This window comes from Staurois parvus, unplaced genomic scaffold (genome assembly GCF_062004578.1).
Source record: "Staurois parvus isolate SC_StPar_1 unplaced genomic scaffold, SC_StPar_1.0 ptg000554l, whole genome shotgun sequence".
Taxonomy (NCBI): Eukaryota; Metazoa; Chordata; class Amphibia; order Anura; family Ranidae; genus Staurois; species Staurois parvus.
The window spans coordinates 2,273,000-2,299,154 of NW_028318350.1; the positions used below are offsets into that span (position 1 = coordinate 2,273,000).

General features: G+C 39.2%; 1 protein-coding gene across 3 annotated transcripts in view; it reads left to right on the top strand.

Moving 5' to 3' along the window:
• GLI3 (GLI family zinc finger 3) overlaps positions 1-26,155 on the top strand; it is a 487,507-nt gene that overhangs the window by 363,425 nt on the left and 97,927 nt on the right. For all 3 annotated transcript variants that reach the window (XM_089691206.1, XM_089691208.1, XM_089691207.1), the window contains exons 8-10: positions 3,894-4,110; positions 12,861-12,974; positions 15,361-15,501. In XM_089691206.1, coding sequence (XP_089547332.1) covers positions 3,894-4,110; positions 12,861-12,974; positions 15,361-15,501 — 472 coding nt within the window. The remainder of the gene's footprint in view (positions 1-3,893; positions 4,111-12,860; positions 12,975-15,360; positions 15,502-26,155) is intronic.

A 26,155-nucleotide genomic window follows, 5' to 3' on the forward strand; every position in this document is an offset into this window, starting at 1 on the left:
GATTGATTTCATTTCTTCTTCATAATGCGAATAGTAAATGTGTGCTGGAGATTCTTTTTTCGCCAATTAAATAAATCTTTTTTAACCTCTTGCCGTCCGCCTGCTGTTTATAAACAGCAGGACGGTGGCACTCCAGGGGCGGGTTGCCATTCATAAACGGCACCCGCCTTTTCTAGCTGTGCGCACTCCCTGGGAGCGCGCAGCACCGCGATCCAGTGCCCGCTGTGTCCTCCAGACACAGTGAAACACCGATCGTCGGACGGGACCTTTGTACGAGGTCCCGATCATGTGATCACTGATTGGCCAATCAGTGATCACATGCAAAGTAGTAAGCAAGATGTCACTTGTGACATCATTGCTTACTACGTGTGAAATCTGTGAATGATCACAGAGGTCACATGGTACAGGGCTATTCACAACAGCCTTGTACCATGTGACAAGCTGTGACCAATCACAGCTCACTCAGTACTTCTCAATGACTGCAAAAATGCAGACAGAGAGAAAGAGAAATGATTGCTTTTCCATCCTATATGGGTGTAAAAGCAATCACTGCAAAAGAAAAAAAAAGAAAAATCTTCACCCCCCACAAGTAGTACAGTGTCACCATGGTGACACTGTACTGTTAGGGTGACAGTATGCAAAAATAAAAATAAAAAATAATAATATAAAAAAATAAAATAAAAATGTAAAAAAAAATGTTTAAAAATTATAATTTTTGGTTATAAACTAATTTGGATTTTTTTTTTTTTACTAAAAAAATAACGGAATAAATTTTGGCCAAGATTTATGATGAAATATTATTTATTTGCAAAATTTTATTAAAAAAAACACTTTTTTTCAAAATATTTGGACATTTTCATTTACATAGTAAAAAAAATAAAAATCCCAGCGGTGAATAAATACCACCACAATAAAGCTTTATCTGTCTCAAAAAAATGGTAAAAAATTCATATGGGTACAGTATTGCATGACCGCGCAATTGTCATTCAAAGTGTGATAGCGCTGAAAGCTGAAAATTGCCCTGGTCAGGAAGGGGGGGAAAGTGTCCGGTCTGGAAGTGGTTAAAACAAGCCGACCCATAAAATTTATAAAAAAATTGAGTTGGATTTTCCAATTGTTTTCTTCAGTTGTATTTATTTCATTGTGTAGAATATAATAATGTACTGGGGCTGATTCACTAAAGGTGTAAAGACTGTTCACTCAGCAAATGTACACTTAACTTACTAAATAGGATGACGCTGTGTTCAATTAGAATAATAAATCACAAAGGAAGTAGAAGAAAAACTGTTCTTATTTTGGTCATGATTGGCTGATTAAAGTTTACATCTCCTTTTTTTTATTCTTTTGATTTGGTATTCTAACTGAACACAGCATCACTTTATTTATTACGCTAAATGAACAAGATTAATAAGATTGTCCCTTGCATTAGGGCTGCACCTGCAGTGGAAGGGTTAATTGCTTGTTTTGTCCAGGGGAGAGGAAAAACACTTTTACTTACTTATTCTTCACTCCCCCAGCAGGTGGTGCTCCCCTACGCTCCGATGGTGGACTGTCCTTTGGCATCAACACATCCAATGCAGGGCTACAGACCCTGCTTTGGACTTGACGACATCAGAACCCTAAACCACTGGAGCATGAGGAGGAACACACTGCAGGAATCAGTGTAGCAGTGGGTAGGAGCGGAGGATTAGACCTAAACAAGCAATAAATCCCTTGCATTTCAGGCAGAGATCCACTGCAAGGGATAATTCTAGTTGCCTAAAGTTGGTCTTTAGTGTAATCTCCCCTCCATGCAAGTTCAAATACTCAACACTGGGACCACATTGGGCAGTAGTTTACAGAAATCTTTAAAGTGTAACTAAAGGCAAAGCTTTTTTTTTACCATTGTAGATAGCATAAGGGAAGGTTATAATCGCCATCAGTTTATTTCTTTCTTTTTTTTGCCATCTGTGCCCCATTGGGGAGATTTCTCCCCACTTTCTGTCCCATAGCCAAAACAGGAATTGAGAAGAGAGATATGTTCTTCAAAACATCTCGGTCAATAAGGTTCTGGTCAGATCGCACTCTATATTCTCCTCCGTCTCACCATGATCAATAATTCCCAGGGTTTGGTAAAGGCGTCAAAAATCCCCTTGGTTCATCCAGGCACTGTGGAAGGTGGTGCTCTCAGTGAGAGCCCAATAAGGGACGCCACATGGTGTAGTATAGTATGAACAGGTTTTATTCTCAAATAGGATCAAAAGGATGCTACTGACCATAAATATAGTTGGCCACAGATGGTGGCTAGATGTCCATGTGCTGTAGCCCCACTGACGTGTTTCGTGCGATGCACGTTCTCAAACCTTTGAGAACAACGATATTTTTTACTTTCAGCTATAAAAAATATATAGTAAACTCAAAGTTGGTTATAAATTTAGGTCAAAATGTATTCTGCTCCATGTTTTTGGTAAAAAAAATCCCAATGAGTGTATATTGATTGCTTTGTTTGGAAGTTATAGCGTCTACAAACTATGGTATAGATACTGCAATTTACGCCATTGTTTTGCTATACAGCGCTGTGCTAGTTTAACGGACAATTGCGCGGTCATGCAATACGGTACATAAATAAAATTTACATCCTTTTTTTCCCCACAAATTGAGCTTTCTTTCGGTGGTATTTGATCGCCTGTGCGGTTTTTATTTTTTGCGCTATAAAAAAAAGGCTGACAATTTTGAGGAAAAAAAACAATATTTTGGACCTTTTGCTATAAAACATGTCCAGTAAAAAAAATGTAAAAATCAAATTTAGTCATAAATTTCTGCCAAAATGCATTCTGCGACATGTCTTTGCTAAAAAAAAACCCAATACGTGTAAATGAATTGGTTTACATGAAAGTTATAGCGTTTACAAATGGCGGGACTCTTCTCTCCCAATCAGCGTGTCCTGGAGCTGTCAGGGAACTGACAGAAAGCACAGCTACTGCAGCCCTGCCCTCTGTCAGCAATTGCCGCCGATCGCCGGGACATAGCCGGTAATGACCGGCTGTGACCCGGTGACTGACATCCGCGGCTGTGATCGGCGGGACAGGTAGGGCAGCGGTGCGCCTTCTACCTGTTTTAAAAAAACACGTTTTAAAACATGGTTTTGCCCAGCCGTGCCGCCCTGCCGCCGTATTTATACAGTGGCTGGGCGGCATGTGGTTAAGGCTGGTATACATGAACCAAAAATTGGATGGTTCAGTAGGAACTGACTGAATTTTTCTGTGTGTGTGTACTGCTGTCTGCTCAACAGAAGCCAGTCCAATGAGCCTTCTGCTGAACGGTCCTGCTGAAAACCAGCATTTGATCAGCATGTGCAGGCAATGACTGCAGTGCTGATCAATGTATTCTGATGGGGGAAGGGGGGGGCGGTCCCCGGTGTCAGAATACAATAGCACAGTCAGAGAGATCCCTGTATCCACATCACTTGTGTTCATGCAAGGATTTCACGTCAGGTTTTTTTGCATTCCACCCGCTGGTTGAACAACTTTGCATGTATACTCAGCTTTAGAACCACAAACCTGCAGGAAATGCCTATAAAGCATGTTTTTTTTTTGTTTTGCTGCAAGAGGAAAAACCTTGATCCCCTCTATGGCAAGTGGACTTTCCTTACAAGGTAGTCAGATACTCTTCGGATGACCAATCTACAGTGTTATTGCCTCCAACTGTTTATATCCAGTTCCAGCTTTGGGTTGAAGTGATCCAGCATGTTGGACAGAGATAGTTATCTTCAGTATATAAAGTCATAAAGCATACTGTCTCACCTTATATATAATAAAAATGTGCTTACTACAAGTATATAATAACTTTAATGTACTTCATGTTTTATTTTTTCAATAACACTATTTTCTTTTATACATTTCTTTATTTTATAGCCCGGCATTGAGTTTTACATACCCACCTACCCCTGTGTCCTTACAGCAGATGCATCAGCATATTATAAATCGACAGCACGGCATAGGATCAGCATTTGGACACAGTCCCCCACTTATTCATCCTGCACCTACGTTTCCTACTCAGAGAACTAATCCCGGCATTCCCAGTGTTTTGAACCCGGTCCAGGTCAGCGTGGGTCCTGCAGAAGTTACACAGGTGAGACCTTAGCAACATTCAACGCAGGTTAAATGGCATTTTGTCCAAGCAGGTATAGGAGTAACACTTGGTCATCAGAATAATAGTAGTATGTGCACTTGCCATGCCTTAAAGTATAAGTACAGTGGGGATGGAAAGTTTGGGCACCCCAGCTAAAAATTTGTATTAATGTGCATAAAGAAGCCAAGGAAAGATGGAAAAATCTCCAAAAGGCATCAAATTACAGATTAGACATTCTTATAATATGTCAACAAAAGTTAGATTTTATTTCCATCATTTACACTTTCAAAATAACAGAAAACAAAAAAAATGGCGTCTGCAAAAGTTTGGGCCCCCTGCAGAATTTATAGCATGCACTGCCCCCTTTGCAAAGCTGAGACCTGCCAGTGTCATGGATTGTTCTCAATCATCGTCTGGGAAGACCAGGTGATGTCAATCTCAAAGGTTTTAAATGCCCAGACTCATCTGACCTTGCCCCAACAATCAGCACCATGGGTTCTTCTAAGCAGTTGTCTAGAAAACTGAAACTGAAAATAGTTGACGCTCACAAAACTGGAGAAGGCTATAAGAAGATAGCAAAGCGTTTTCAGATGTCAATATCCTCTGTTCGGAATGTAATTAAGAAACTTTCGATCCCCACTGTACATCTTTATTAAAACAATTCTACTAATAATAGTCAGTATACTTTGTAAAGATTAAAATGTTTTTCCAGATATCTGAACTGTTTTGGGCCGATGTACACATCATCTAGGGTGTTTGATTAGTTAGATGACTACAGAGTAGGTTATGTAGCTCATACTAAATAATGAGCAGCCTGGCGCAGATTACACTCCCCTGGTCATTATCTTGTGAAAAGGTCCTTTTTCTGTCTAAGAAAGATATGCAAAACTGCACCAACCCCGTAGGCCAAGCATATACAGTGCCTTGAAAAAGTATTTATACCCACTTTCTATTTTTGTCATTTTACAACCAAAAACGTAAATGTGTTTTATTAGGATTTTATGTGATAGACAAACACAAAGTGGCACATAATTGTGAAGTGGAAGGAAAATGATAATTGGTTTTCAAAATGTTTTACAAATAAATATCTGAAAAGTGTGGCGTGCATTTGTGTTCAGCCCCCCTGAGTCAATACTTTGTAGAACCACCTTTAGCTGCAATTAGAGCTGCAAGTCTTTTTGGGGATGTCTCTACCAGCTTTGCATATCTAGAGAGTGAAATTTTTGCCCATTCTTCTTTGCAAAATAACTCAAGCTCTGTCAGATTGGATGGGGAGCGTCTGTGAACAGCAATGTTCAAATCTTGTCAGATTCTCAATTGGATTTAGGTCTGGACTTTGACTGGGTCATTCTAACACATGAAGATGCTTTGATCTAAACCATTCCATTGTAGATCTGGCTGTATGTTTAAGGTTGTTGTCCTGCTGGAAGGGGAACCTCCGCCCCGGTCTCAAGTCTTTTGCAGACTCTAACAGGTTTTCTTCTAAGATTGCCCTGTATTTGGCTCCATCCATCTTCCCATCAACTCTGACCAGCTTCCCTGTCCCTACAGAAGAAAAGCATCCCCACCACATGATGCTGCCACTACCATGTTTCACAGTGGAGACGGTGTGCTCGAGGTGATGGGCAGTGTTAGTTTTCCGCCACACAAAGCATTTTGCTTTTAGGCCAAAAAGTTCATTTTTGGTCTCGTCTGACCAGAACACCTTCTTCCACATGTTTGCTGTGTCCCCCACATGGCTTCTCACAAACTGCAAACGGGACTTTCTATGGCTTTCTTTCAACAATGGCTTTCTTCTTGCCACTCTTCCATAAAGGCCAGATTTGTGGAGTGCAGGACTAATAGTCCCCCTGAGGACAGATTCTCCAACCTGAGCTGTGGATCTCTGCAATTCATCCAGAGTTACCATGGGCCTCTTGGCTGCTTCTCTGATGAACGCTCTCCTTGCCCGGCCGGTCAGTTTAGGTGGACGACCATGGCTTGGTAGGTTTCCAGTTGTGCCATACTCTTTCCATTTTCGGATGATGGATTGAACAGTGCTCAGTGAGATGTTCAAGGCTTGGGAGATTTTTTTATAACCTAACCTTACTTTAAACTTCTTCACAATTTTATCCCTGACCTGTCTGTTCTGGCCTTCATGATGCTGTTTGTTCAATAGTGCTTTCTAACAAACCTCTGAGGGCGTCACAGAACAGCTGTATTTATACTGAGATTAAATTGCACACAGGGGGACTCTATGTACCAATTAGGTGACTTCTAAAGACAATTGGTTCCACTAGATTTTAGTTAGGGGTATCAGAGTAAAGGAGGCTAAATGCAAATGCCTGCCACACTTTTGATATATTAATTTGTAAAAAAAATTGAAAACTATTTACCATTTTCCATCCACTTCACAATTATGTGCCACTTTGTGTTGGTCTATCACATAAAATCCCAATAAAATACATTTACATTTTTGGTTGTAACATGACAAAATGTGGAAAATTTCAAAGGGTATGAATACTTTTTTAAGGCACTGTAGATGAACATATTCTGCATTGGAAAGTATGAGTAACTTAAAAGGTTTTATGATTGTTTGCATATTTATATATTTTGCTAGGGACCGATACAATTAACATTTTTTTAAATTATATATATATATTGTGCACATGGTTACACATTAGGCATACAGATTTAAATTTGTTTGGCATCTGGGAGCCACAGCTGCAGCATATGTTTGCCTATTGAAATCCATTACAGAGAACAAGGAATGAGTCTCTATGTGCAAAACTGCTGGCACTCAAGTCTACGCAGGCACGTGTACAAGCATATTTTTAAAAATTAAAAAGAATTACAATGTTATTGTTTGAAAAATGTATACGCCTATATGCATGCGTGTGTAAACGTGCTCACTGTCCGTTGCATGCATATGGCTGTGCACATTTTCTGTAATGTATCTCAATTTTCAAATTGGCTGCAGCTGTAGCTCCCTGGTGCCACATCAACAAGCGTATTTTACTCATACGCCTATTGTACAACCGTGTTCCAAACCCCTATCTTGTGACTCTTATGTGGCCTTCTATTCTATTCTATTCAGCTTGTAGGAGGAGTTTTGTACTTCTCTTCATATTATCTCTCTCCTTTACTCTCCGCTCCTCACCCACTATTGGTCGAAGCCTGTTGTATAAAGATCTCAGAGCTTTTGTTTACAGAAGATGGGTTTATTTCTCAGCTCAGTCTGAGGTTTCAATAAAACCAAACAGACGTGATGGCAGGCAGTGTGTGCTGTACTGTATCTTTAGCTAACTCATAGTGTTCTGGGAATTCTTTGCCATGTATTCATTGTTTATTTGTATAACTCGGTTTGTGTGTGTGTGTGTATATATATATATATATATATATACGCACACTCCACTCCTCACAAGACCTCCGTCTCTCTAGTTCTCTGGTCTCCTCCTCCCATGCCCGCCTCCAGGACTTCTCCAGGGTGTCACCCATCCTCTGGAACTCCCTGGCCCAACCCATCAGATTATCACCTACTCTCCTCTCCTTTAGGCGCACCCTGAAAACCCATCTCTTCAGGGAAGCCTACCCCACCCCCTGGTAACTTGCCGACCTCCTCCACTCTTCCTACCACTCCATCCCCCACAGCTATCTCCTCCTGTGCCACCATCCCCTCCCTCCTAGATTGTAAGCTGGAAAGAGCAGGGCCCTCGATCCCCTCATGTTTTGCATTGTATTGGTATTGTTCTGTCACATGTTCTGTCCCCCTTTGTAATGTACAGCGCTGAGCGAACTATTGGCGCTTTATAAATACTGTATAATAATAATTATATATATATAATTATATGTATATATATATATATATATATATATATATATATATATAATGTTTGTATGTATATATATATATATATATATATATATATATGTGTTTGTATATATATATATATATATATATGTTTGTATATATATATATATATATATATATATATATATGTTTGTATATATATAGTGTATATATATATATATATATATATATATGTTTGTATATATATATATGTAGTTATATATATATGTTTGTATATAGAATGCATATAAATATGTATGAAACATCAATTTAAGTACGGTAGTTAAAAATGTATTTCTTACATTTTCATGCAAATGATCACATTCTGCCTGTACATTGTACGCCGTAGTCAATTTCCCTGTAACCAAATACCCCATTTATAAAACAATCCTTACTTTTTTTTTACATTTCAGTTAAATGTAGTTAAAACAATCCTGATAAAATGTTTGTCATTATTAATTGATACAAAATGTTTTTTAATATGAAATTGTGGTTTGTACTTATGTAGCACTTACCTTTACCTGTCCATCCCAGGCTGCAACTTCAAAGCATGAGGATGGATTGTTCTGGAATGACAGTATGTGGCGCATTCATTATGCTCACATATATCATTTGTCTTACTCCTTAATCTTTTTTCTTTTTTTGGTATGTTTTCCCATGCCGTGTAGATCTAGCATTATGCACCTCATTATAATAACATGTGATTCTGCTGGCCTCCTAATTAACTGTCAGTTCGGGTCTGCTGCCTCCTTTTGTCTCCCCTTGTAATGAACAACAGAAGACAGCAGTCACTCATCTATACATATTACAAAAGTATCTATCAGTCATTGTAACATATCTTCCAACATTTCAGATGGCCAATTGGAGATGCTGGCTGTAACATACAGGCTTGCTTTTGCAGTTTTAGACATGTACATAATATAGATTTGAACACAACATCAGTTATATAAATATACAATCATATATACAGAAACTATCCTGCAACAGTTAATATTTTAAAAGGAATAAATATATTATTAAATGCTGTAGGTCTATTTAAATGTAAAGTTATCATTGCTAAAAGTTTTCATGAGACTGTAGCAAGTAGGGGTGCTTTCTCTTTTTAGATGGTTCTTAATTTATGAATTATCCCTTCAGTGCTTTGTTGCTTCTGTTTCTGAACTCTGAGCAGCAATAAAGTCATAGTGAATACCATTAATAATGTACCTTTGTATCGGAATTAAAGTTCTCATGTAACAGAAGCAATACAAACAGCCAGTGTATTTTACTAAACAAGAAATCACAAGGTGGTTAATTTTTAAAATAAAATGAAAAGGGAAAAAGAGACATGCCAGTTTATGTATGTATGTAGAACTATATATTTTATACCTGTACACATAATTTTAGTTTTGTAATTTATTTAATACTAGGTGCATCTATGAGCCCATGCATACTGGGCGTAAAAAATGCCGCCTCTACAGGAGGTTTGCCTTTTTCCTGTAGAAGAAGCTCAATGTTATCTTATGTGTCTATGCACATTTGGATGTTTAGAGGCAGGAAAAAAAAACTTTTGGTTTGCGTTTTTGAGTGGAGTTTTCTGGCATAAAAAACGCACCTAAACACCTGTATAATAACGCTCAATATGAGTGTTTTCTTCAAAAAAAGAGCTGATGTTTTTTAACCTCCCTGGTGGTATTCCTGAGTGTAGCTCGGGGTAAAGTTTCAGTACCAAAAGCGGTAACCCCCCCGAGCTACACTCGGGCTTACTATGCGGCGCTGCATAGGGATTCCCTGCAGAGCCTACCTTGTCCTTCGCTCCTGCGATGCGTCCCCTGCAGCGTCCCCGGCCGATGCCGGCATCTGGCTTCCGTCTTCCGGTCCCTGTGACGTCGGGACGTACGGGCGCCGGAACAGGCGGCAAATTTGAAAATTTAAAAAAAATTACATTTTTTTTAAAACGATTATTTCATAGCAAAACATTCCTGTATCAGCCCATTTCACATACATTTTGGTCCCGAGTGCTTTGCCCGGTGCCCTGCCTGCATTTTGACTGTTCTTTCTGCCTGGAAACTTAGAAAAGTCCATGGCGTCCAAAAAGCGTCCCTTTAGGTCAAAATCGGTTTTAGACCGGCTAGAGAACAGCAATAGTAAATCAGAACCACTTGCAGAATTGAGTGATAATGATTCGTGGGGGAAATTCGTCATCAGACACTGAAAACGATTTTGCGACTTTGCTCAGCGATGTGCGAACTTGGCGCTCTATTTCAAATTTTAGTGTTTTTGGTTTGATTATATTATTGAATTAACTGTATTATTATTATATTATTATTTTTTATGAGTATTTATTAAATTATAATTTATAATTTCGTGTTTCAAGTTTTATCCTCCCCGGGATGTTTACTAGACTCTTGTTCAGACAGATTTCAGTGAGTTATTCCTAAATTACAACCTACAATAAAAAACTACATATTTCCATGCAAAAAAGTACCGCTTTCAGCACCAAAAATCTGAAACAATCAGACCGCCAGGGAGGTTAAGCCCAGTGTGCATGGGCCCTTCGTTTGTAGAACATATTGTACATGTTCTAATAAAGCCTGGCGCTGCATACTTGTTGGCAGGCTCTAAAACTAATGTAAGTGTTCCTCTTTCTTCTAGGAGAAGGAAAGGGGGTTATGTCCGTCCTCTCAATCATTCAGCTGCTTGTGTGATCTTCCCTGCTATTTAGCCGAATCTTGTAAGAGTCACCATTTTAGTCTGTAGAAAACAACATTTCTGCTGGCTGCGAGGGTTATAAATAAACACTGATATCTAATCGTACATATTTACCTGCATAAAAAGAAACATAAAATATGGTTTAATACAAAAAGAAAACATGTAAAAAAAAGAAACATTAGATCCTGTAAATATTATTATCATTATTATACAGTATTTATAAAGCGCCAATAGTTTGCTCAGCGCTGTACATTACAAAGGGGGACAGAACATGTGACAGAACAATACCAATACAATGCAAAACATGAGGGGATCGAGGGCCCTGATCCTTGGAGCTTACAATCTAGGAGGGAGGGGATGGTGGCACAGGAGGAGATAGCTGTGGGGGATGGGGTGGTAGGAAGAGTGGAGAAGGTCGGCAAATTAGCAGGGGGTGGGGGTAGGCTTCCCTGAAGAGGTGGGTATAGGAAGCCAGTTAACAAATAAATGTAAAAAAATAAAGTAAAATATAATAAAGTAAATAATATTACACACACACGCAAAAAAAAATTCCAAGCATCCCTGTTGCATACACATGAACTCAAACACATGAGAGCATGAACACACACATACAGCACAAGGGCATATGCAAGCAATTGTGCCACGCAGGTTATGTATTGCAGCACATGCCGGCGTGAGAACAATCATTCTAGGTGCTCAGGCATATATACTGCCCCGAACTACATCACTGACCTAATATCCAAGTACCACCCAACACGCACACTCCGCTCCTCACAAGACCTCCTTCTCTCTAGTTCCCTGGTCTCCTCCTCCCATGCCCGCCTCCAGGACTTCTCCAGGGTGTCACCCATCCTCTGGAACTCCCTGCCCCAACCCATCAGTCTATCACCTACTTTTCCTCTCCTTTAACCCATCTCTTCAGGGAAGCCTACCCCACCCCCTGCTAACCTGCCAACCTCCTCCACTCTTCCTACCACTCCATCCCCCACAGCTATCTCCTCCTGTGCCACTATCCCCTCCCTCCTAGATTGTAAGCTCCAAGGAGCAGGGCCCTCAATCCCCTCATGTTTTGCATTGTATTGGTATTGTTCTGTCACATGTTCTGTCCCCCTTTGTAATGTACAGCGCTGAGCGAACTATTGGCGCTTTATAAATACTGTATAATAATAATAAATAATAATATACCGTATTTTGATTGATCGTTTCTTTTTTTCAATATGTAAAATATAGCAGCACTTATCTAGCCTCCCAAAATAAGTAATTTTTAATCTGAATGGACCAGTGAATAAATCACCTCCACCATTATTTGAAAAGCAGCTTACCAGACCATTAGTCGTCAGAGATGAAAATAGGGCAACACAGTATGTGTTTTGGTGTTTTCACCATGTATCTCTCTTGCAGTGGTTCTCAACCTGTGGGTCGCAACCCCTTTGGGGGTCGAACGACCCTTTCACAGGGGTCCCCTAAGACCATCAGAAAACACATATTTCCGATGTGTAAAGAGCAGCTACTGTGTTGAAAGCAGTTACTCTGTTAAAAGCAGCTACTGTGTAGAAAGCAGCTACTCTGTTAAAAGCAGCTACTGTGTAGAAAGCAGCTACTCTGTTAAAAGCAGCTACTGTGTTGAAAGCAGCTACTCTGTTAAAAGCAGCTACTGTGTAGAAAGCAGCTACTCTGTTAAAAGCAGCTACTGTGTAGAAAGCAGCTACTCTGTTGAAAGCAGCTACTGTGTAGAAAGCAGCTACTCTGTTGAAAGCAGCTACTGTGTTGAAAGCAGCAGTATTGGAGGTAAAACGACACTTCATGAATTATAATTACTGGGTAAATAATTTTATGGTTGGGGGTCACCACAACATGAGGAAGTGTATTAAAGGGTCACGGCATTAGGAAGGTTGAGAACCACTGCTCTCTTGTGTGCATCCCCAGTCAAAAGGCTGCTCCAGACATTTTTCTTGTTCACACGATCCCACTGCCCTCATTCACTTCTCTTTAGTAAATTACGCACAACATTTTACTTTTATTAGTTGCTACTTGGTATTGCGTTATCATGTTTTCCAAGTACGTGATTGTCTTCGTTTAACAGCACTAAATAAGTCTTGGAACAGCTAAGTCATCAGTAGACCTTTTTGTAAACTCAAAATTAATAATGTAGCGATAAAAAAAAAGAGTGTATCCATAGTGCTGAGCTAAGAGGGCTTACCATTTTTTTTCTTATGAAAATTTTAAACAGAACAAGCCTACCAGTGAGTCAGCTGTGAGCAGTACAGGGGATCCAATGCACAATAAACGGTCCAAGATTAAACCCGAGGAAGAGATGCCAAGCCCAGCTGCTGGAGGCATACAGGTGAGTACAACGTCTATATTTATTGACTTGTTTAATAAAGGGACCGTTATCACTAATTATCGCATCTTCAATGCAGTAAAACAAAAATGGTTTGCTGCTATGAGTTGGCATATGTATTAATATTTTCAATTAACCACTTCCTGTCCGGACACTTTCACCCCCTTCCTGACCAGGGCAATTTTCAGCTTTCAGCGCTGTCACACTTTGAATGACAATTGCGCGGTCATGCAACACTGTACCCATATGAATTTTTTACCATTTTTTTTTGAGACAGATACAGCTTTATTTTGGTGGTATTTATTCACCGCTGGGATTTTTATTTTTTTTGCTATGTAAATGAAAATGTCCAAAAATTTTGAAAAAAGTGTTTTTCTTATAAAATTTTGCAAAAAAAATAATATTTCATCATAAATCTTGGCCAAAATGTATTCTGTTATCTTTTTAGTAAAAAAAAAAAAAAATACGCCAAATTAGTTTATAATCAAAAATTATAATTTTTTTTTTTAATTTTTGACATTTTTATTTTATTTTTTTATATTATTATTTATGTTTTTTTTTTTACATACCATCACCCTAGCAGTACAGTGTCACCATGGTGACACTGTACTACTTGTAGGGGGTGATGAAATTTTTTTTTTTTTAAAGTGATTGCTTTTACACCCATATAGGATGTAAAAGCAATCATTTCTCTTTCTCTCTGTCTGCATTCTTGCAGCCATTGAGAAATACTGAGTGAGCTGTGATTGGTCAGAGCTTGCCACATGGTACAAGGCTGTTGTGAATAGCCCTGTACCATGTGACCTTCATGATCATTCACAGATTTCACATGTAGTAAGCAATGATGTCACAAGTGACATCTTGCTTACTACTTTGCATGTGATCACTGATTGGCCAATCAGTGATCACATGATCGGGACCTCGTATAGAGGTCCCGTCCGACGATCGGTGTTTCACTGTGTCCGGAGGACACAGCAGGCACCGGATCGCGGTGCTGCGCGCACAATTAGAACTAGCGGGTGCCATTTATGAACGGCAACCCGCCCCTGGAGTGCCACCGCCCTGCCGTTTATAAACAGCAGGCGGACTGCAAGTGGTTAATAATAATATCACCACCTCTCACCACCGCTATAAAAAGGTGGAAGTAGCTTTGATGTAAAATTTACTTTATGTTGTGTTGCTGTCAATAATAAACTGTGGCATCAGCTGAATTACACCCCTTAAACAATTTAACTTTTTGCTAAATTTTACTAGTCTATAGTTTTGCTCTCTTCTTGATGACTCTTTCATAATCCTCATACAGGTGAAACTCAAAAAATTAGAATATGGTGCAAAAGTTCATTTATTTCAGTGCAGCAACTTAAAAGGTGAAACTAATATTTGAGATAGACTCATTACATGCAAAGCAAGATAGTTCAAGCCGTGATTTGTCATGACCGTGGGATTACTGTGCTTGATTGGTCAGCAAACTCGCCTGACCTGAACCCCATAGAGAATCTAGTGGGACATTGCCAAGAGAAAGATGAGAGACATGAGACCGAACAATGCAGAAGAGCTGAAGGCCGCTATTGAAGCATCCTGGTCTTCCATAACACCTCAGCAGTGCCACAGGCTGATAGCTTCCATGCCACGCCGCATTGAGGCAGTAATTGCTGCAAAAGGGGACCAAACCAAGTACTGAGTACATATGCATGCTTCTACTTTTCAGAGGTCCGATATTGTTCTATGTACAATCCGTGTTTTATTGATTGTATGTAATCTAATTTTCTGAGATTGTGGATTTGGGATTTTCATGAGCTGTAAGCCATAATCATCACAATGATGACAAATCACGGCTTGAACTATCTTGCTTTGCATGGAATGAGTCTATCTCATATATTAGTTTCACCTTTTAAGTTGCTGCACTGAAATAAATGAACTTTTGCACAATATTCTAATTTTTCGAGTTTCACCTGTATATATAACTTAGAGCCACGACGTTTGCCTGGTAACATACTACAGAAACTCAATTATTTACTTATTATTTATAAATCCAAACTTATTTTCTCAAGATCCTTTTAACTGTTATGTGTTTTCGTAAAATGGTTCTAATGTTGAAGACGTAAGGCACAGTGCAAATTTATTGTTGTACGTTGTGTATTTATTTCAGTATGACGTTTGGTCTTTTTACGTCTTCAGATTAGTATGTGAAGTAAAATAATGAGCATGCTTATGTTTGTTAAAAATGTATTAAGCATACCTTAAATATAATCATCTGATTTATTTGGTAAGAATATTTATTTACACTTAAGCATGGCTGTTCTCTGTCTTCTCTTTTCATTGAGATGCAGCCAGCCCTCCCCCCCCCCCCTTTTATTTTAACATTCTCATCTTTTAACTTTGTGTCTAGGATCAGCCAGATGGAATGACTCTGGTAAAAGAGGAGGGGGACAAAGATGAAAGTAAACAAGAGCCTGAAGTAGTCTACGAGACAAACTGCCATTGGGAAGCCTGCTCCAGAGAGTTTGACACACAAGAACAGCTAGTGCATGTAAGTTAATGGGATTCGGGAACTGGGGTTTGAAAGCTATGTGACCTTTCTCCATTGAGGTCATGGTCTTTGACCCTGCGCTGAGTCAAGTTTCTTAGCCAGCAGCATTGCATGCTGGAGTGGACTTTATGAGTTTCAGAGCAAAGCAAAGTCTTAGCCGTGGTGCTTGACCTGTTCAGTCAGCTAAAGCTTACTGCAAAATTCAATAAAGACTTCAGGAATGGCTGTGATCTTGTAAGCCAGCAAACATTATTTTTTTCTGTAGGAGACTTTGATATTTATTGAGTAATAGTAAGCTGAACATGAATTAATACTAACCTGAAGCCAGGACTTTTTTTTCTATAAACCTAAGCAGCTTTTTCTTCTTCACAAATTTAATACATTATTAGTTTTATTAAGAGAAGATGGTTTGCTTCAGGCAGCAGATGATTGTTGACCCTCACATCCCTTGGACCAGCTTTTGGGGACATAACTGTGTCTTCATCCTAGGGCAGAACATCTGAATTGTGTCTAGCAAGAGAGGTAGAATTCATTCCTATGCTAAGGGACATTAACCAGTTTTCTTTAGTGAAAGCAATAAGTATTGTTTTTAAGAATCTGATTCCCTTTTTATCATTATTTATTTATAATACAGAGGTACAGCATCCTGAATGTTTACTGGCAGACAGCAAATCAGTCTAATGTCTAAGCAGTAGAAAAAACATGTCCCTGATCATGATGTTCTCTTGCACACATCAGCAGTAAAGTGATAAATCATTAATTTCTTTGGAATATCTCATTTTGAAGAATTAAAGTGATATTAAAGTCAATTTGGCTGTCTCAGCCAATGAGGAAGCAGGGTCTCTGGAGAGCTGAGGATCTTGTGCACATCACTGGATCGTGATGGGGCTCAGGCTAATATTAGGGGGACTTGGGGGGGGGCTGCTGCACACAGAAGGTTTTTAGAAGGTAAAAAACCTTGAGCCTTTACCAACACTTTAACCACTTCCAGACCGGACACTTTCACCCCCTTCCTGACCAGGGCAATTTTCAGTTTTCAGCGCTGTCACACTTTGAATGACAATTGCGTGGTCATGCAGCACTGTATCCAAATTAATTTTTTACCATTTTTTTGAGACAGATAAAGCTTTATTTTGGTGGTATTTATTCACCGCTGGGATTTTTATTTTTTTTGCTATGTAAATGAAAATGTCCAAAAATTTTGAACAAAAGTGTTTTTTTTATAAAATTTTGCAAATAAATAATATTTCATCATAAATCTTTGCCAAGATTTATTCTGTTATCTTTTTAGTAAAAAAACAAAAAAAAAATTAGTTTATAACCAAAAATTATAATTTTTAAACATTTTTTTTTTACATTTTTATTTTATTTTTTTATATTATTATTTTTTAGTTATTTATTTTTTTTTTTTACATACTGTCACCCTAGCAGTACAGTGTCACCATGGTGGCACTGTACTACTTGTGGGGGGTGATGAAGATTTTTTTTTACACTGATTGCTTTTACACCCATATAGGATGTAAAAGCAATCATTTCTCTTTCTCTCTGTGTGCATTCTTGCAGCCATTGAGAAGTACTGAGTGAGCTGTGATTGGTCACAGCTTGTCACATGGTACAAGGCTGTTGTGAATAGCCTTGTACCATGTGACCTCTGTGATCATTCACAGATTTTGCACGTAGTAAGCAATGATGTCACAAGTGACATCTTGCTTACTACTTTGCATGTGATCACTGATTGGCCAATCAGTGATCACATGATCGGGACCTTGTACAGAGGTCCCGTCCGACGATCGGTGTTTCACTGTGTCCGGAGGACACAGCGGGCACCGGATTGCGGTGCTGCGCGCTCCCAGGGAGCGCGCACAAGCAGGGTGCGGGGAGGCCGTTTATAAACGGACACCCGACCCTGCACTGCCACCGTCCGGCCGTTTATATGCAACGGCCGGTCGGGAAGTGGTTAAGGGGTATAGTCAAGGCTAAAGATAATAATAACAAAATGTTCTCTAGTTTTGTGATCTTCTATTACTTAATTTGCTTTCCAGAATATTTATCACATAGATGTCCCTTGGGAGGGCTTATATTGATAGCAAGAGTAGTGGACATTTCTAAACACAATGTTGGATAATAAATTGCTCAAAAAAATTAAAGGAAAACTTTTTAATCAGAGTATAGCATCAAGTCAATTAAACTCCTGGGACATTGATCTGGTCAGTTAAGTAGCAGAGGGGGTTGTTATTCAGTTTCAGCTGCTTTGGTGTTAATGAAATTAACAACAGGTGCACTAGATGGGCAACAATGAGACAATCCCCAAAACAGGAATGGTTTTACAGGTGGGGGCCACAGACATTTTTTCCCTACTCATCTTTTCTGACTGTTTTCACTAGTTTTGCATTTGGCTAGGGTCAGTGTCACTACTGGTAGCATGAGATGATACGTGGACCCTGCAGAGGTTGCACAGGCAGTCCAACTCTTCCAGGATGCCACATCAGTACGTGCCATTGCCAGGTTTGCTGTGTCTCCCAGCACTCCAGTGTCTCAAGAGCATGGAGGAGATTCCAGAAGGCAGGCAGTTACTCTAGGAGTGCTAATCAGGGCTGTAGAAAGTCATTAACCCATCAGCAGGACCAGTATCTGGTCCAATGTGCAAGGAGAAACAGGATGAACACTTCCAGAGCCCTACAAAATGACCTCCAGCAGGCCACTGGTGTGAATGTCTCTGACCAAACAATCAGAAACATATTTCATGAGGGTGACCTGAGGGCCCAACGTCCTCTAGTCGGTCCTGTGCTTATTGCCCGGCACCAAAGAGCTCGATTGGCATTTGCCATTGAACACCAGAATTGGCAGGTCCGCCACTGGCGCCCTGTGCTTTTCACAGATGGGAGAAGGTTCCCCCTGAGCACATGTGACAGATGTGAAAGGGTCTGGAGAAACCGTGGAGAACCTTATGCTGCCTGTAACATGGTTCAGCCTGACCGTTTTGGTGGTGGGTCAGTGATGGTTTGGGGAGGCATATCCATGGAGGGATGCACAGACCTCTACAGAATAGACAATGGCACCCTGACTTTCATTAGGTATCAGGATGAATGTGGCGAGAGTATGCAGGCAGTTCCTGGAGAAGGAAGGAATTGATACCATTGAATTGCCCCAATGCTTGCCTGACCTAAATCTAATAGAACCCCTCGGGATATCATGTTTCGGTCCATACGACAACGCCAGGTTGAACCTCAGACTGTCCAGGAGCTCAGTGATGCCCTGGTCCAGATCTGGGAGGAAATACCTCAGGACACCATCCGTCTTTTCATTAGGAGCGTGCCCCTGTGTTGTCAGGCATGCATACAAGCACATGGGGGCCATACAAACTACTGATTACCATTTTGAGTTGCTGCAATGAAATTTCAGCAAAATGGACTGGCTTGCGGCATCATATTTTCACTTTGCTTTTCAGGGTGCCTTGAATTCAGTCCTCTGTAGGTTGATAATTTTCATTTCCATCAAATGATGGGGCATCCTTACATTCCTAACACATTACCCCGTCCATATTATTATAGAGATCCAGCATTACATTTTCCCCATTGAGATCTGATCTGTTTTCAAAGTTAAGATGAAAAAAACACTCTCCTAAAAATTAATTAAATACAATTCCCCACAGCTTTTCAAAGTGTTCCTTTTTTTGAGCAGTGTAATCACAGTCTGTGCTAATAGGTAGTGAGGTGACTTTTGACCTCCCTGGAGGTATTCCCGAGTGTAGCTCGGGGTAAAGTTTCAGCACCACAAGCGGCAACCCCCGAGCTACACTCGGGCTTACCCTGCAGCGCTGCTCCGGGATCTCTTCCTCACTTACCTTGTCCTGCGCTACCGCGATGTCCCTCCTGCAGTGTCCCCGGCAATGTCCTCCGGCCGATGCCGGCATCTGTCTTCCGGGTTCCACTCCCTGTGACATCAGGACGTACGGGGGACGGAACGGCGGGAAATTTAAAAATGTGAAAAAGTGACATTCACTAAATACACTAAAATCACATAGTATAACATTCCTGTATCAAACCATTTCACATACATTGTGTCCCGAGTGCTTTGTCCGGCGCCCTGCCTGCATTTTTACCGTTCTTTCTGCCTGGAAACTGAGAAACGTCCATGGCGTCCAAAAAGTGTCCCTTTAGGTCAAAAGCGGTTTTAGACCGGCTAGAGAACAGCGATAGTAAATCAGAACCACTTGCAGAATTGAGTGATAATGATTTGTGGGGGAAATTCCTCATCAGACACTGAAAACGATTCTGCGACTTTGCTCAGTGATGTGCGAACTTGGCGCTATATTTCACATTTCAGTGTTTTTGGTTTGATTATATTATTGAATTATTAAATTTATTATTATTATATTATAATTTTTTATGATTTATTCAATTATAATTTATTATTTCGTGTTTCAAGTTTTATCATCTCCGGGATGTTTACTAGACTCTTGTCCAGACAGATTTCAGTGAGTTATTCCTAAAAATTACAGGCCTACAATAAAAAAAATACACATTTCCATGCAAAAAAAGTACCGCTTTGAGCACAGAAATACTGACATAATCAGACCGCTAGGGAGGCTACGCAGTCAATGTATGGAAATTCCTAACAGATCTATATGCAATGATTGTGTAATAATGCATAGTGCAGTCAACCAAACTATGTCAAGGGACACATATGTACACCACAATATTTACTGTAATTGTGTAAATCATAAATATATGAAGCATAAGAATTAGCGCAAAATAAAAATATCACACAATTAAAGCAATGTGTCCATCAAAAGCTCAAACAAAAGTGTGTATGAAAATTACCTAAATTCATCCAGGAAGGAAACAGCTTAAAGAGGAGCTCCAGCCATATTTTAAAAAATAAAAAGTCAGCAGCTACAAAAACTGTAGCTGCTGACTTTTAAGAAAAAGACATTCATCTGTCCCAGGATCCAGCGCTACATTCACCCCAGCCGTTTTTGCAGCTTCACAGCCGAGTGCCCACGGAACATATATGAGCTGCGCATTGTAAGTGGTCCTGCAGTCTTCTTGGACCCGTGATGTGTCCCAGAGGATGGCGGGGGAGGGGGGACAACTTCTGCTCTGATCGCATAGGCAAATGGAGTGGAAGTCGGAGTCAAAACCAGGTACCTGCTCCACCCCCACCAAAAAGAGTGCCATTTATGCAAGAGGAGCAGTGGAGCCCTTAACCTCCTTAGCGGTATTCCCGAGTGTAGCTCGGGGTAAAATTTGAGTACCAAAAGCGGTAACCCCCCCCGAGCTACACTCGGGCTTACCATGCGGCATTGCTCAGGGAGTCCCTGCAGCGCTTACCTTGTCCTTCGCTCCCGCGATGCGTCCCCTGCAGCGTCCTCGGCCATCTCCTCCGGCCGATGCCGGCATGCGGCTTCCGTGTTCCGTTCCCTGTGACGTCGGGACGTACGGGCACCGGAACTTTTAAATTTTTAAAAAATTTCATTTTTGCTGTCATTGCTGTTTCAATGCATTTCACATACATTTTGTCCCGAGTGCTTTGTCCTGTCCCCTGCCTGCATTTTGACTGTTCTTTCTGCCTGTAAACTTAGAAAAGTCCATGGCGTCCAAAAAGCGTCCCTTTTTGTCAAAAGCAGTTTTAGACCGGCTAGAGAACAGCGATAGTAAATCAGAACCACTTGCAGAATTGAGTGATAATGATTCGTGGGGGAAATACGTCATCAGACACTGAAAACGATTTTGCGACTTTGCTCAGCGATGTGCGAATTTGCCTCTGTATTTCACATTTCAGTGTTTTTGGTTTGATTATATTATTGAATTAAATGTAATATTATTATATTATTATTTTTTATGATTATTTATTAAATTATAATTTATGATTTCGTGTTTCAAGTTTTATCCTCCCCGGGATGTTTACTAGACTCTTGTTCGGACAGATTTCAGTGAGTTATTCCTAAAAATTACAGCCCACAATAAAAAACTACAAATTTCCATGCAAAATAATGGTACTGCTTTCAGCACAAAAAATCGGAAAGAATCATACCGCCAGGGAGGTTAAAGTGGAACTTTCCCTTTTGGGTGGAGCTCCATTTAAGTGAAAAGGTGCACCATAGCTTCTATAGCCCAGGTCTGCATGAAACAGGACAGCAGAACCCACCACCCGGAGGTAAGCATTGCGCTTACCAGAGCTTATAACTAGAGATGAGCGAATCGAACTTGGCGAAGTAGAATTCGTTTCGAATATTAGGAAAAATTCGATTCGCATCGAATTTAGCAAACTTCGGATGCACGAATCGAATTTTCCCCGATCAGCCGGCAAAAAGTGTCACTGCAGAGAGCTCCGCTATTTCTGACAGTTCTCTGACAGTTCCTTACAGCGGTTGAAACATTGTATCTATTTGTTTCCATTTAGGATACAGATGTTTTTATTCGGAAATAAATAGATACAATGTTTCAACCGCTGTAAGGAACTGTCAGAGAACTGTCAGAAATAGCGGAGCTCTCTGCAGATACACTTTTTGCTGTACTGGAATTCTTCTTCTTTTCATTCTTCTTCTTCTTTTCATTCTTCTTCTTCTTCTTTTCATTCTTCTTTTCATTCTTCTTCTTTTCATTCTTCTTCTTCTTCTTTTCATTCTTCTTCTTATTTTCATTCTTCTTTTCATTCTTCTTCTTCTTCTTTTCATTCTTCTTCTTCTTCTTTTCATTCTTCTTTTCATTCTTCTTCTTCTTCTTTTCATTCTTATTCTTATTCTTTTCATTCTTCTTCTTCTTCTTTTCATTCTTCTTTTCATTCTTCTTCTTCTTCTTTTCATTCTTCTTTTCATTCTTCTTCTTCTTTTCATTCTTCTTCTTCTTCTTTTCATTCTTCTTTTCATTCTTCTTCTTCTTTTCATTCTTCTTCTTCTTTTCATTCTTCTTTTCATTCTTCTCATTCTTCTTTTAATTCTTCTTTTCATTCTTCTTCTTCTTTTCATTCTTCTTCTTCTTTTCATTCTTCTTCTTCTTCTTCTTTTCATTCTTCTTTTCATTCTTCTTCTTCTTTTCATTCTTCTTCTTCTTCTTTTCTTCTTTTCATTCTTCTTCTTCTTCTTTTCATTCTTCTTTTCATTCTTTTCATTCTTCTTTTCATTCTTCTTCTTCTTCTTTTCATTCTTCTTCTTCTTTTCATTCTTCTTTTCATTCTTCTTCTTATTCTTTTCATTCTTCTTCTTCTTCTTTTCATTCTTCTTCTTCTTCTTTTCATTCTTCTTCTTCTTTTCATTCTTCTTCTTCTTCTTTTCATTCTTCTTTTCATTCTTCTTCTTTTCATTCTTCTTCTTCTTTTCTTCTTTTCATTCTTCTTCTTCTTCTTTTCATTCTTCTTCTTCTTCTTTTCATTCTTCTTTTTATTCTTCTTCTTCTTTTCATTCTTCTTCTTCTTCTTTTCATTCTTCTTCTTCTTCTTTTCATTCTTCTTTTCATTCTTCTTCTTCTTTTCATTCTTCTTTTCATTCTTCTTCTTCTTCTTCTTTTCATTCTTCTTTTCATTCTTCTTTTCATTCTTTTCATTCTTCTTTTCATTCTTCTTCTTCTTTTCATTCTTCTTCTTCTTCTTTTCCTTCTTCTTCTTCTTTTCATTCTTCTTCTTCTTTTCATTCGTCTTCTTCTTCTTTTCATTCTTCTTTTCATTCTTCTTCTTCTTCTTGTCATTCTTCTTTTCATTCTTCTTCTTCTTCTTTTCATTCTTCTTTTCATTCTTCTTTTCATTCTTCTTCTCATTCTTCTTTTCATTCTTCTTCTTCTTCTTTTCATTCTTCTTTTCATTCTTCTCATTCTTCTTTTCATTCTTCTCATTCTTCTTTTCATTCTTCTTCTTTTCATTCTTCTTCTTCTTCTTCTTCTTTTCATTCTTCTTCTTCTTCTTCTTTTCATTCTTCTTCTTCTTCTTTTCATTCTTCTTCTTCTTCTTCTTTTCATTCTTCTTTTCATTCTTCTTCTTCTTTTCATTCTTCTTCTTCTTCTTTTCATTCTTCTTTTCATTCTTCTTCTTCTTCTTCTTCGTCGTGCCCCGTGACTGCCCAAATGAGTGAAGTGTGCGGTGATTCTAAGATCGACGGCACTCATCTGCATGTCATACTGACTGACAGTATTATTTCTCTTCCCCAGCAGACTCCAAGGGCATTTAAATTAAAGGTACAGTGTTCTGCACTAATATAAAGGCTCTCTGAAGCCTAGAAACTCTTTTAATAAGTTAAATTCGCGGCGAATAAATTTGCATCGAATCGAATTTCTCCCGCAAATTCGGCGAATCAGCCGAATCAAATTTTTGAATAATTCGCTCATCTCTACTTATAACCCCAGCCACAGGCAAACAACCTATATGAACCATCCTGGGTTGGATGGGTCTCTCCCTGTTCCGCTCCCCGCAAAGCACATTCCTAAACACAATGTTATTTAAACTTCCCAGATAATTTCTCCTGTTTTAGGAAAATCTAAATGTAGTAGTCCCAGTGTGAATGAGTCCCTAATTAAACCATTAGTTATTTTGAGGGAAGGACAGCAGAACAATGTATACACCGAAATATGTTAACCCCGACAATTTGTATGTAAATAATCTTCCCATCTCCTTTAGCATAATTATTTCAGGTTGATAAATTACGGAATGCTTCAGCGATGACTCTTAGTTGCTGTGTATTCATAGGCAGGGAAGAAACGGTCATGCTCCATGCGGCTGATTTATTAAAGAATTGAGTATTTTCACTTTGCATTTTGAATGTTCACTTAGCCTAGTTAATATGGTACAGCATAGCGATTTTGGAGTAGCTGTGTTCACTTTGAGTATCCAATCATGTGCAAGAAAAGTGTTTAGTAAATAAACCCCACTCTGTTATCACACAAATTATGGTATAGCATTCTCAGCAATTATTATTATTATACAGTATTTATATAGCGCCAAAGGGTATGCTCAGCGCTGTACAGTAGCAAGGGGGACAGAACGTGAGACAATACAGTACAATACAATACACGAGGGGTTCGAGGGCCCTGCTCTTTCGAGCTTACAATCTAGGAGATTGCATAAAATTGCATAAAATCCACTTAACCTCCCTGGCGGTATTCCCGAGTGTAGCTCGGGGTAGAGTTTCAGTACCAAAAGCGGTAACCCCCCCGAGCTACACTCAGGCTTACCATGTGGCGCTGCATAGGGAGTCCCTGCAGCACTTACCTTGTCCTGCGCTCCCGCGATGTGTCCCCTGCAGCGTCCCCGGCCATCTCCTCCGGCCGATACCGGCATCCGGCTTCCGTGTTCCGGTCCCTGTGACGTCGGGACGTACGGGCGCCGGAACCGGCGGCAAATTTGAAAATTTTAAAAATATGACATTTTTTTTAAAACGATTATTTCATAGCAAAACATTCCTGTATCAAAGCATTTCACAGACATTTTGTCCCGAGTGCTTTGTCCTGTCCCCTGCCTGCATTTTGACTGTTCTTTCTGCCTGGAAACTTAGAAAAGTCCATGGCGTCCAAAAAGCGTCCCTTTAGGTCAAAATCGGTTTTAGACCGGCTAGAGAACAGCGATAGTAAATCAGAACCACTTGCAGAATTGAGTGATAATGATTTGTGGGGGAAATTCCTCATCAGACACTGAAAACAATTTTGCGACTTTGCTCAGCGATGTGCAAACTTGGCGCTCTATTTCAAATTTCAGTGTTTTTGGTTTGATTATATTATTGAATTAAATTTATTATTATATTATTATTTTTTATGAGCATTTATTAAATTATAATTTATGATTTCGTGTTTCAAGTTTTATCCTCCCCGGGATGTTTACTAGACTCTTGTCCGGACAGATTTCAGTGAGTTATTCCTAAAAATTACAGGCCTACAATAAAAAAAATATATATTTCCATGCAAAAAAATGTACCGCTTTTGGTACAAAATTCCTGACATAATCATACCGCCAGGGAGGTTAAACAAAAGAACTGGATGCTTATAAGTTAGGAAGTATTTGTATTTTTGGAGCTAGTGCCATATGTCCTTGTTGATAGACCATACAGCATTACAAAGACATTCTGCAAACCTTCACGTAAACAAGATGTCCCTATTTACAGCAGAATACTGTTTTCTGCTAGGCAGGTTATTTCAATTTTATTAAAAGCTGCATGCAGAAACAAATACCATGTATTTTAATCGTATTCTATTACTTATCAATAACAAACATCGTCTAACTAGTACTATTAAAAGTTTAGATCTAAAACATTTTGCTCATCTTAAAAAACAGTCATGGCTTCCAAGATTTAGTTTTCCAAGAACATAATACAGCTGCTGTGTGATGTCATAGTTGATATCTATTTATTATAGTTTCCATTAATTCCAAGCAAGCTGAAGCATAACATAAACAGCCATAAGGGTTTCTTATAAATAAATAAATCGTATTAAAAGTTGTTTAGGAACAAAAGAAGTTCTTTGCACTACCGTATACCATCCAATGTCATATTTTCACCAGTTTAACGTAAACTCTTGGTTTTATGTATTTTTTAATTCTACATTTTAATTGCTAGTAGAAAAAAAAGTGGCAGTAGAATGAGAAATCACACGGCCGTTATCTTTCCCTGATTCTCAGTGTTTTCTAACTGCCATTATTGATAGCTGATAATGGAGCAACACCAGGGGCGGCCTGA